We start from the raw sequence: 13,430 nt of genomic DNA, 5'->3' as shown, positions 1-13,430 counted from the left end.
TAGTACATAAGTCTCCAGGTAACTGTTTCTGTAGCACATTAAAGTGCTGAATGTAGAGACTATTGTTAGAGAGAGTTTTTGCCTCTCAAACCCAAGGAGAGCTGTGAAAGCAATTCCTATTAATCTTGTAAAAAGGAAACAAATTCATAAGAAACACAACCCAAGATTAATATTTTAAATAAGCCAAACCAAAGTCAGATTTGATCTCACAGCATGTGCTGACTGTTGAACACATGATGCTTTGCAAATTCAGCTTCTGCCAATCAAGTGTGATTAATCCCACTCCAAAACAGAGGCAGCACTATTTCTTGAAGCAGCATATCAAGACAAAAAGGAGTAAAATAAAGGATGGTCTTTAATGTCCAGAGGGAAAGAACAGTATGGAACTGACAAATGCTAGCTTTGACTGGACTAAGCTTGAAGCAAAACAGCATTTGTAAAATTAGGAAATAGATGTGCCTGCACAAGTAAAAAGAAGACATGGAAGATGGACTGAAGAAACAAACAGTATACCGTACTTCATCTAATGTTTCTCCCCCAGAGGGTGTGAATGAAGGACACTGCTGTCTAGCAGCTTTCGCCATTGCCTTTAGGTCACTCAGAGGCTTGCCTTCTGCAACACCATATTTCTGCAAAAGACCATTTACAGAAAATTGTTTAGTTGAATATTAAGGGAAGGAAAAATAAATACAACTTCAAGCTTCAACTTCACTTAAAAATTCAGTTCCTCCATTTCCCTTTTGACCCAGGAAAGTAGGTTTAAGCTAGTATTCTTACTCTAGGTCTTTAAAGTCTAAATCTTAGTCCTTCATTTAGTATACTTTCTCCCTTTCCCTTCCCCACTCAACTAAGATATACTGAAAGAGCTAAAATTTGATACATTTATACAGGGAATTATTTAAAAAACTGAATTCTGCACAATTATCCTCTCAGTCATTTGAAAATTAGTTACAAAATTCACAAAATAGATCCACTTGGAAAACTACTTATTATAATTATTATTATAATGGGAGCACTAACTGTTGAAAATAACTTCTAGATTTCCCAAGAAAATAACCCATGCAAAACTATTTCAGAGTGGCTGACAAATACTTTTTTTTTTTTAACTAGAAAAAGATCTAAGTTAAAAATACTTAAAGAAATACGCATTTTTTGTTTTTATTGGATTGGAGAACATGTAACATTTTCAGTGAAGTGCCTGAGATAAGTCCCAAATCAAAGTCTTGTGGCAAAAATAGACTGAAGCTTAAGTAGGTTCCCCTCAATTTAATTATGGGGAACCAAAATGCATATTTTAAAGCAATCTGTAGGATTTCTAGTGCACTTTACATGTACAGGCATGTACACTGTAATGCACATCCTATATACTGCACGGATACATAGCACCTTGCTAATTTATGAACTTTTTTGTACTTAGATCAAGAATACTTCACTCTGGAGGCATTAACACCCTATCCCATGTTATTGACAATAAATAAATACAAATTTATTTAAGTGAAGTATAGGTTTACTCTTTTATTAGCATGGAAAATTAAAATGCTGCAGGTCTGCTTCATGTTTAGAAAAAAAATGAACAGAGATGCTTTACAATTAGAAAAATACATAGCTAGACCTCTCTTACACAAATCCCTGCTTGCCAGTTTACATAATCACTGCTCAGTTATTTCTCAATATGTAAATTACAAATATGGAAATCCAAGCCATTAGCCACCATAACAACTAATTTATTCCTGTAATCAGAAATGAAATTGTTTGCTAACAAAGGCACTGCAGCTGAAGAAAGTAAAATGCTGAAGTAGAAAAGCTCAAAAGTGTTAAGGTAAATTCCCCAAAAGGAATCAAGACTCTACAGCTGATGAAAGTCAATTCTTATAGACTAAATTAAAAAAAAAAAATCCACTGCTTCATTTCCCTCCTTCCTCTCATTCCTTCCCTTCTGAAGGGCTTTTTACTAGAAGAACCAACAAAGTAACATATGCAGAACTCTGCCTATGCCACTTAACTTTTAAGACAAAATTACATTCCAGTCATTTAGGAGACAAGTGTTGCTGATTCCTATGGAAAAAAGATGACGAGAACAATCAAAGAATGAGGGAGGGAAAAGAATGAGGAAGTGGCACAATTTTTTTTAAACAAATTGTTTACCTACTAGCAGTCTGCCATCCTTTTTAGTTTTTGTTGTATTTATTTCCTCATTTAAAATTAAGCTGAATGTGTCAGGATAGCAACTTGAGGGCACTTCCTGTTAACACAGTAACAACCATAACCTGGGATTCAGTTTCTTTAATTCAATACACTGTTTTGCTCATACAGGAGGCAAAATTATGTACTTGGGCAGACTAGAAAGGTTAACTGGGTACACAGGCTATCCTACAGCAAGGTGATAGTTTCTGCATCAGTCCATATACCAGGTGATAATGAAATACAGGTCCAATCAAATTCTCTTCGCATGAAACCAGAAAGCACTGGAACAAATAGAATTCCTTGTACATTCAAGGACAGAATTTGGTCCTCGATAATTATAGAAGTGGCGTAAGAAGCCTACCTAAGCATTCAGAAAGGAGTGCCCAATCTTTCTGTTTAAGTGGCCAGATACTTTTTCAAAGTGTTCAATTTAAAAACAAGAACTCCTGTTTCTGTACTTACCCGCTCTCGAAGCCTTGCATCATACTTTATTAAAATATCTTTGCAAAACTTATTCTTTCCTGTAATTGCAGCTGCAGTCTGGAAAGCAAACATACAGTGGTATAAAACAACAGCTACTCGCCCTACAATAAACAGAACATCGCAAAGAGCACGTCTATGAATCTCACTGCTGGTGCACATGCAACCCAAGCACACAAGACTGCATCCTTTTTGCAGTAGTGTGCGCCAGGGCTACACATGCTTTCCTCATGCTCAAATTAAACTAAGTTAACAGTGGCAAGCAATTACAGCTGATGATACATAGTTACTGTTTTTGCAGCCACAATTACCTCACACTGGGTGCATCTACATGAGCAATTAGAGCCATGCAATAAATTCTGGTGCAGTTCACACTGTAGTCAGTTGCTTCCAGGCACAGTGTTTACACGTGTCCAGGACTGCAGGACACTGAGCCAGGGCGAAGCAGTCCTGGGCTGGCAGGGAGCCCGGGGGGGTGGTCATCCCCAGGCTCTGGGTGGCAGAGAGTCTGGCTGAGGCACACGGGTGCTACAGTGCAGACCTAGCTGGCAGGCAGCCCTCACACTTTAGCACCCATGTGCCCTGCCACAGTCTATACATGCGTTTGAACACACGCAAGTACTCTGCCATAAGATAGTACAACAGAATTAATTAATCTACTTTGCCCTAATACCAGCACATGTAGACTGTGATGCTTTACTGTGGAGTTAATTAGTCTATTCCACAGTAAAGCGCACATGTAGATGTACCCACTGAGTGAAAATGGAACTAGGACACTTTACACCTTAATGAAACAGGGGTGAGCTGCCTGGTTCAGTTTTCACCTACATGGCTTAACTGTGAGCATGCACCAGCTGTTCCACAACAAATTCAGGTCATCATTAACTTACTCTCCTTTGATTATTTCTTTACATTTTTATTAACAAGATATGGATGTTTCTTTCAGGTGATTTGCTGATTTCCTAAGCATCATACAGGACATCTGTGGCAGAGACAGAAGAGAATCTAGTGCTTGAGGACACCTTATTTTTTCTTATGAACTCTTGCTTCACATAACATATGTTTTCAGCTTCTGCAATAAATGAAGCAGAAGCTCCTAATGACAAAATGCTCCTTCACTACATTGCTCTGATGCAAACCCAGACCAGGTTTATCTAAACTTAAGAGAAAGAGCCAAGGGTCTTAAGGGGAAAAAAAAAGACGTGATCATGGAATTCATGATAGCATTTTGTATGTTTTGATCTTTTGGCTCTAATCTTAGATTGTTTAAATACATGGGGTTATTTCGTGTTGGGGTTTCTTTTGGGGGGGTGTGGAGGAGGGGGTTGCACGCAATTTTGTAGGCTTTAAAAAGCAAACAAAAACCCAAATTCCACTGCATGTCATCATATTGTCATACACATCCTTCTCCAACAGGGGTGGGCCCTTTAGATCAACCACACAAATCTCTGCCTTGTGAGCTAACCAATTTACAAATGGCAGTAACAGGATGCCATTTTATTTATGGAGCAACACTAGAGGAATATGTTGTTGACAGCAATGGGATGGTGAGACTCAGAAATCTTAGATTTTATTCCAGGCTCAGGATAAGAGGGCTCTAGTGGACCTGCATACCTCTGCCCATTCCCTATGACAGTTATTCCCACATGTACCACCCTCTGTAATTTATCCCAATACAGAACCTGTCTTCCTTTACCTGGCTCCTTTTCCAAATCCCATCCTCTTGTCCACCCACTCTCAGTCTCTTCCCCTTCCAAGCTTGCTGTCTAACTCCCACTTTCTCCTTCTGCCCGCAATATCCCATAACAAGTTCCTTGCCCAGTTCCTTATCTGTCTCCTTTCTCCTGCTTCCTAGATTCCTATTGTCAGCCTCCAGTTTCAGGAAGTTGCAGTGTGTCTCACCCAGTCAGCAGTCCCCCAGTTTCACCCTGCCCAGTACCTTAATACTATTTCTTTCTGCCTCCACTGACTCAGTCCAACCGTTCCCATGGTATACATTTGTCCAGACAGGAAATTTCTCTCCCCAGTATCCACCTACTCCTTTCTTCCTCCCTAGTCTCACTTACCCCTTCTGTATTCAAATCAGATAGCTTCTTCAACACTGCCTGGGTGCCAGTAGTGAATGATTGAGAGTTTGTGGACACACAGGAAAGACAAGTCCCCTGATCTCAACTGCAGTGGCCCGAAATACCCTGGATGGCAGCAGGTAGGAGAAGCCAATACAGGAAAAGCTTAATTTTGCCACTGAAGCCTTCGGTGGGAGACCACTCAGTTTTTTTCTGAGGAAAGGGAACTTGCATTCCTCATACCTTAGGAACAGCAAGGGGATGGAGCACGCTCAAGAAGGATATTTTAGAGAGATTCTGGCACATGCTAACTGCAGCTTTTCAAAGGTTTTTAAACTTGGCCAAATTTGGGTTTATTTACAAAAAAGAACGCCAACAGGCATTTCCCTCTAGTAAAAACGCCTCACTGCCAAATTTCAAGACCCTGTTCTAAAACATGGAAGTGCCAGACCTTCTCGGAGGTTTGTTTGGTTTAGCAAAAACAAAACAAAACAAAAAAACCTGAAAACCTTTACATTTCCCCATTTCCATTCTGAAATGGATGAACTTTTCAAAAAACAAAAAAAGTCAGCTTGTGACAGTCATCTGGTGAGGGAAAAAAAGCAGTTCAAATGGCTACGTTTGCCAATCAAAACAATCATTACAATAAACACCAGAGTATTTTGTATTTACACACATATGACAGCTGCACCCTTGATTACTATCTCAAAATTTTGAAAAACAGGTATTTGTGTAATGATCACATCCAATTTCCAAAGAAACCCATAACACAAGGTGTAGCAGTTTCACTTTGCGTTAAGTCTTGTCTACAAAATAGTACAGATGAAGACATGGAGACAAATGTTTGAACACAAAATTACAGGTTTTGTTTAGTCGTGGCACTTCCTCAGTCTTTATCTAGGGTGCATGTAATGGGGGCACCTGCTCTCTTGGAAACAAAATTTCAGGAAAACAAAATCACAGCTATTATTCAAGTAAACAGTATTTTACAGAAAGAGTTGATATTAGGCCAAGTGTGATTTATAACGAATATTCTGCAGAAGGGTTGAATATATAATTGTTAGAAGAGTATTTGGAATTTCAATTAAGAGACTGAAATATTTTTTTAAAATGAGACTTGATCTTTCTTTCTAAAGTCTGTAAGAAATATAAATATACAGGTTATGATGTATGTGGAATGCAATGTGCCATTCCTCTGCATATCTGACCCTCCCCTGCTACGTACACATATGCTTCCTTTTTTAAACACTTTCCAAGGCAGAGGGAAGATGGGTAAAAGGTGACTTCACTGAGTGCCACACACAAAAGGCTTGCAAATCAAGCCCAACTATTTTAAACAAATTCTTATGCTGAATGATACTTTGGGTATGCTCTTAAGACATGAGCACAACTTTTCTTTGCCCCTAATTCATACAAGTAATAATCCTGCCACCCAGACTGAACATAGCAGTAGTCCAAGTGTTAACTGCTAGTCAATAAACCTAAGGATGGTATAACCTAGTCTTGACTAACTCTGTCCTTGATCTGTAGACTAAAAGCATTACTATGTTCCTTGGCACTAAAACCAACAGGGCTAAACTGGGGTTGTCTGATCTCCAAACAACTGGCATACATAATACTGCTCATGTGGTTTCTACCCTTGTCCAGTTATATTTCCAACTCTGGTCTTGTGGGTAGATATATAAGCAAGTCCAGGAAGAATTTGTTTTACTTCTGTTAAAGTTTACTCTGAAACAATTAATTACAAAACTATGATCCTGTGAAAAATCTTAGCACTGGACCAAGAACTCATCTCTCTAGCACCATGGTCAGTTCTGTCAACCAAGGGCATTCTTTACGAGTGTTTGCCAATTAGATATCTAGCTTATGACAAGTTTCATCTAGTTCATGTTTATCTAAAATCCCTAGGAGAATCTAACACGTAACCATATAACACAAGGTAAAACAAAGCAATCTTATAGTCTATTTCCTGTATTCATTGCCAAAGAAGGAAGTTACTGGTAAATTGCTTTAACATTGTGCATGTTTGCTTATCCTATGTTGCCCTCAAATTTGCATTTCAATTTCTTACAAATGATCAAATATTGCCTTGTTAAATAACTAAGCATTAAAGTTAAGATTGGTAGATTTATGCAGTCCTACCCCACATCCCCCCTTTCTCTTTTAATATACTCTAATGCACATTAGCCCTTTTCTAGTCATTCAGGAATTCAGCGTATATCCTATAGGTTCTAAATGGCAATCAGCAGCAATCCCTCTCTGCTGGATCCTTTGCTAAATTATAACAGGGTGAACTTTGTTGGGTCCTACACTCTTAATAACTTCATATTATCTAGGTAATGTTAACCACTGAATATCCTTTTAACCATATTTAGTGAAGTGGAAGAATCAGGATTAAGCAAGAGATGATAATCACAGATTCTGATGTTTAAAGGGTAGGTTTAAAGCTAAAATAAAAGTCAGATCTTAGAAGTGTTACAAAATCACCATTAGACATTGTGCCAGACTTCTGAGCTACCAGGATGAGTTACTGCCAAGATGAGTTAATGCAACACCAACCCACAGGTATATACAATTAAAAAAAAAGTGGCAGGCAGTTGATAGGACAACACTGTACAATGTGCATTAAAGACACAACTCACAGTCAACAAGAGTTAACTCAGAAATAGTCAAGTTTTGTGCTCTTTGGAGAAGAGCCCAAGATCTATATCTACCCCACCACTTAATTCTAAGCTTACTGTCTCCTTCACAATTGTTGTATTATTTCATGCTGCCTCCACCCCAGCAAAAAAAAAAAATCGCTTAAATAAACTACCAAATAGTGACATTCACATTTGCTTTCAAATGCCTCAAAAAGTACTTGCCTGCTTTGCCCGAAGAAGATCACTTGAGAAGACATGAGTGAACTTCATGTTACTGAGAAACATACCAGCAGCATCTGCTTGTCTGAAACCAGTCGCAGAAAGGGGTTCATCAATACCCTGACCTACAAAACAAGAAGTTCCCAAACACTTCAAGCATGGGTTTTAGTTGATTTACCATTTATAGCATCCAGAGCACACAGGCAGGACAGGAGCCCTGCTATACCATACCCCATCTCCCATGCCTCAGAAACTCAAAATTCAACAAACATCATGCAAACTAAGTAGAAAGGAACAGTGTACGTTAAAACTCCAGGAGCAAAGACAACAACTCTTTTCTAGTGCTACTTATGCTTGTAGAGCTATCAAAAGAAATGTGCATACATTCAGGCCACCTGTAGCATCAAAAAGCACAGCACATCTGCCACCAGTCTGGCAGATCTGTGACATCTATAATGGTGCATGAGGGAGAGCTGGCTCCTTGACAGTCCTTGGTAAGCTGCTGTTTTGCTCTGCCAAATATCTGATTTGTGTAGTGGCAGCCATGGCTATCAAGCACAGTCCCTTTCACCAGCATCTATTTTGTAGTGCTACAAATGAATATGTCCAAGGCTTACAGGTTATTTATGTATGTAAGAATTAAACACACATGCAGAGCCTTAATTTTCAAAAATTACTAGCAAGTAAAATTTCAATCACTAGTAAGTTGACTGTTGACTCCAGGATGAACATGAGTCGCCAACGTGATGAACCAGTTAGCAGAGCCAATCGCACCTTGTCATGCATCTGTAGGTGCTTCACAAACAGGCCAGGGAAGTGATTCTCCCCCTCCATGTGGCACTGGTCAGACTGCAGCTGGAGTACTGTGTCCAGTTCTGGACGCCGCAGTTCAAGCGGGATGCGGGAAACCTGGAGAGGGTCCAAAGAAGGGCCACTCGCCTGATTAGAGGCCTGCAGGGAAGGCCCTATGAGGAAAAGCTAAGGGACTTTAACCTCTTCAGACTCTCCAAGAGAAGGGACCTTGTGGCAGCATACAAATTTATAAGGGGCGAGCAACATGAAGTAGGTGGCGATCTGTTCACCAGGGCACCCCCTGGAATGACAAGGAACAATGGCCATAAGCTACTGGAGAGGAGGTTTAGGCTAGACATTAGGAAAAAGTTCTTCACGGTCAGGGTTGTCAGAGTCTGGAACAGGCTTCCAAGGAAGGTGGTGCTCGCCTTCAAGAGGAGACTGGACAGTCACCTGGCTGGGATCACACGACCCTAGGGTTGGTGACTCTTTTCTTGCCTGCCGGGGCAGGGGGTCGGATTAGATGGCCCACTGAGGTCCCTTCTGACTCCATGAATCTATAAGTTTTCTTCTTTTTTAATTTTGGCCGGGGGATACCTCTACGCCACCATTTTTTGAAGATTTTTTTTAATGTCATTTTTCCTCGTATATCCTGTATGCCGGAGGTTCCCAATTTTTTTCTTATTGCGTATCCCCTTCCAGATTTATCAGCTCCCTGCGTACCCCTACCCACATATTATAACCCTTTAAATGTCAATATTATAATGAAAATTAAATCCACCATTACACAATTTCTCCTGTGTACCCCCCAGAGAGGCCTTGTGTGCTCCCAGAGGTATGCGTACCAGTCTGGGAACCCCTGCTTTAAACATTATACATATTAGACCAGGGCTGTCCAAATCATAGCCAGCAGGGTAAATCTGGCCCCCAAGGGGAAAAATGCAGTTCCTGGGTGACTACCCAGTTGCTGCTCCCTCTCATCACTCTTGCTGCTGCAGTGACAGCTGGGATCTCCAGGCTCTCCTCCCAACCTCCAGCTTCCTGCCCCTGCTTCTGGGGACAGGGTAGGCCAGGGCAGCAAGAAGGCACTGTACCCAGAGCAGACAAAAATGGAAGTCGCCCACATGGCAAAAGAGGGGAACTGGTTTGCCCACGTTGTGTGTGCAGCCAAAAGGGAGGTGGGCACTGCTTGTGCAGTACAGGGGAGCCACACTGCTTGCACTGGGCATGTGGTGGGCCACTAGAACCACCCACGCAGTTGAAAGGAACCTGGGCTGCTTGTGGGGCTGGTGGGGGAATAACCTGAGGAGGGGGATAGCTGCTGGATGTGTGGCCTGGATATCTGAGGCTTGTGGGGCATGCAGTCTCTCATTGTCCAGAAGTTCAACAACCCTGTACTAGACTTCCTTTACTCAATTTCCAGTTTGCCTAGGAGTTTAATAGTGATGCCTGCCCTCCTCCACCACAACTGACTCTCATAAATGGGGAGAAAAGGTATATCCTGAAAAAGGTACCAGTTCTGTAATGTCTGGAGGATCTGCAAGACACCCAGTGATTGGGAGAAATGTACGTTATTTGGACCTTGACTGCTATTCTCAGAGGCAGGGATGGACACTTTTTTTTTTTTGTTCCTGTCACATTAAAGGTAAGTAGGCAAGCTGTGATATAGAGGTGCTGTTAACCCCATAAAATCTCTAAAATTCATCCCTTAGGCTCTTATAGACAGATAAAACAGCACAAGAGACTGAAGTTTAACTACAGTTAGCTTATTAGGCCCGAAGTCTCAATTAGCAGTCTCCTACAACTACAGTTGGTTTTAAAACTTTTCTTTCTAGAAATACATGCATACAGCAGGAAGGGTAATACCCAATTCCAATCAGGTAACATTAAAAAAGCAGAGCTACCATTATGTGAAAACAAATTAAAGCTGATCATGTACTGGATTTTCAAGAGTACATAGCATTAGATAGTGCACATTTAAACCACAGCTAACAACAACTTCACATGCAATTGTGAACACTCTGCACTTCTATAAATAGAGACCCCAATGTCTCAGGTTGTACACCTGGACAAACACAAAATTAGTAGACATTGGTGTAAAGTGACTTGTCCAGAGCTTTGGGACAGAAGTAGGCATAGAATCCAATTTTCTAAGACAGCCTTCCTTAATCACAAGGCCATCCTCTCTCTTTCTGCACTTGTCCATCTCACTCATTATATACCTCCCACTTTCTACAACACCCCCATTCAACTTTTCATTCCAGTTTTCCCTCCTCCCCAGTTCTTCTCTAGCCAGCAACACGCCCCTTATCTGAGTCCTGGTTTCCCCTATAACAAATCCCATTCCTGGTTCTTTCCCAGCCAGTTCTAGTCTTCAAGACACTAGTCACTCTGGTTCCTCATCTGATCTCAGAATTCTCCGCTATCTTTGCAGACTCCTTGTCCCAATCTACCCCCTATGCTGAAGTTTTCCCCACCCCTGGTTTTCTTCTCTTTCCAGTCAGGCCACTTCCACTTTCACTACACCAGCACAGAGAACACTAAGAGCAGAGACTCTCCTGCTTTCATTTTCAGTGCCATAGCAGCCTGTGGCAACTATAGGAAAAGTCTTGTCCAACATGTTCAATAGAGATGGAATATTCTTAGAATTTAGCTGCCAGCTACTATCAAGCTTCTACTGAGCATATGCTGTGATTTTTCAAGTCTGGGGTTGTGGTCAGTGTTGCCTGTGGAAAAAAAATCCTAACACCAAAGTCACATCTCCCTGCCAAATTCCAAGCCATGCCCCAGGCATAGAGGCTAAAGCTTCAGAGAAAAAAATATTGTATTTATATTTATTTTTATATACAAACAAAACACCTCACATTTTGCTGAAACACTTCCTGAGAAACAGTTCAACTGGACCTCCACAAATATTAAGAAAAAAAATTAGCCTGAGGCAATCAGGCAGTCATCCAGTATGGCAAACCAGTACGAACAGCTCAAGTTTGGCTATGTTAGAACCTAGAGAAGACGTAGTCTTATAGGAAGTACAAGGCATCCTGAAACTGCGGATGTTGCTACTAGCTCCTCCTATAATCAAATAGTCTTAACTCTAAAACATGTTATAACTGAAAAAAGACATGTTCTAATGTTCTTGATGGTACCAAAACTATTTCACTCTGGACAAAAAAATCAGAATGGGACAGGCAGGCATCCAGCATGGAAAACCATTACAAACAAATGCTAACATTTTAGTCTGTATAAGTTAAAGCCATACTCCTAGCTTAGGTAAGGATTCTTATTATGAGCATTCTTTGATAAAAAAGGGAAAGTGTTGATAATATTTCAGCAATTAACTATAGGGCATCTTATCATGCAGAGGAATGTAATTTTAAAACTTAGCAAACTAACAGTGAGAGTATGATTCACACTAACCTTGAAGTATCTTGTCTTTGTTGTATCTTGTTTCTCCACTGAAAGACAGAAATTTCTTTGTTTTAGAAGTAAGTCTATACAAGGCACCAAAGATTCAGCAGGGGGGCAAGACAGCACACAAAAGCATAAAAAAAGAAGGTACCAGTTCTATATACTCTCCTCCAAAATGGAGTATTTCATTCCATTCTGAGTACTGCACTGACAGAAAGAAAAAACTGGAGGAAATTAAAATGCTAACTAAAATAATGCAGATTGATTTATGAGGAAGGATTAAACAGCTACACTTGGCCACCTGACAAGAAAATAAGTAGGGTAAGGAATGGGAAGAAGCTTAAGTCTACAAATAATTAAAGATAGGAAGACTGAAGCGGGAAAAGAATTAAGAGTGGTACAAGAGGTGGAGGGATATAAATAAAATGAGAAAAAAAATATCAACGATATATGCCTGGTAGCAGAGCTACAGGCCCCAAAGGTTGGATCACTGAAAGACATATAGGCAGCATTTATTCAGAATAATTTGTGGGCAATATTCTTTTTGAACAGAAAGTCTTTTCAATGTACTATGTCTATAGTTCTACCTTTGGATGAATGCTTACTGCAATTTGTGAGTTTGCATCACTGCAAAATAGAGGACTTTATACAACAGTACAAATAAAGGCCCCAATGAGGCAAAAACACCTAAGCTTGGTGACTCCTCACATGAATAAAAGGACATTTTGCTACATATTTGCAAAATTAAGGCCAAACACATCACTGACTTTCCAAATGAAGAGCCACTGGCAATACTGTAAAACAGGTTTTCAAACTGTTCCACAGAGAGATGGCTGGTCATGAGAAGCAGGTTCTTCCCCTTCTATAAATGTCATTAAAAGCCAACTAAAATACAACATAGTATCCGAGTCATTATGAACACAGAATTTTAAACATACTCAAAGTCAGCCTAAATCTACCCCCACTAAAGTGTACGATGAAGTTTCTGATGACTATTATGGAATCCAAATATTTCATAGATTTCATAGACATTAGGGCTGGAAGGGACCTCGGAAGATCATCGAGTCCAGCCCCCTGCCCAAAGGGCAGGAAGTCAGCTGGGGTCATAGGATCCCAGGAAGATAAGCATCCAGCTTGCTCTTGAAGGTGTTCAATGTAGGCGCTTGAAACACCTCCGGTGGCAGGCTGTTCCAGACCTTGGGGGCTCGGACAGTAAAGAAATTCTTCCTTATGTCCAGCCTGAAGCGGTCTTGTCGTAGTTTATGACCGTTCGACATAGTCGTCATCCCTTGGGGTGCTCTGGTGAGCAAACGTTCCCCCAGATACTGGTGGTCACCCCTGATAAACTTGTAGGTGGCCATCAGATCACCCCTGAGCCTGCGCTTTTCCAGGCTAAAGAGCCCCAGGGCTCTCAGCCTGTCATCGTAGGGTCTGCTTCCCTGACGTCTGATCATGCGCGTGGCTCTTCTCTGGACTCTCTCAAGCTTCTCCACATCCTTTTTGAATTGTGGAGCCCAAAACTGGACGCAGTACTCCAGCTGCGGCCTCACTAGGGCCATGTACAAGGGGAGAACGACGTCCCGGGATTTGCTTGAGAAGCATCTATGGATGCAAGCCAGCATTTTGGTCACTTTACTAG

At 40.9% G+C, this 13,430-nt stretch overlaps 1 protein-coding gene across 3 annotated transcripts in view; it reads right to left on the bottom strand.

Moving 5' to 3' along the window:
- The window catches only part of CCND2 (cyclin D2), an 86,852-nt gene that overhangs the window by 2,667 nt on the left and 70,755 nt on the right, over positions 1–13,430 (bottom strand). For all 3 annotated transcript variants that reach the window (XM_025209104.1, XM_025209105.1, XM_006027807.3), the window contains 4 exons: positions 11,801–11,838; positions 7,595–7,716; positions 2,647–2,724; positions 519–629 (listed from right to left, as the gene is read on the bottom strand). In XM_025209104.1, coding sequence (XP_025064889.1) covers positions 519–629; positions 2,647–2,724; positions 7,595–7,716; positions 11,801–11,838 — 349 coding nt within the window. The remainder of the gene's footprint in view (positions 1–518; positions 630–2,646; positions 2,725–7,594; positions 7,717–11,800; positions 11,839–13,430) is intronic.

This window comes from Alligator sinensis, unplaced genomic scaffold, assembly GCF_000455745.1.
Source record: "Alligator sinensis unplaced genomic scaffold, ASM45574v1 scaffold177_1, whole genome shotgun sequence".
Taxonomy (NCBI): Eukaryota; Metazoa; Chordata; order Crocodylia; family Alligatoridae; genus Alligator; species Alligator sinensis.
The sequence above is the reverse complement of the archived record's forward strand: the minus strand, read 5'-3'. Positions and strand labels throughout refer to the sequence as shown.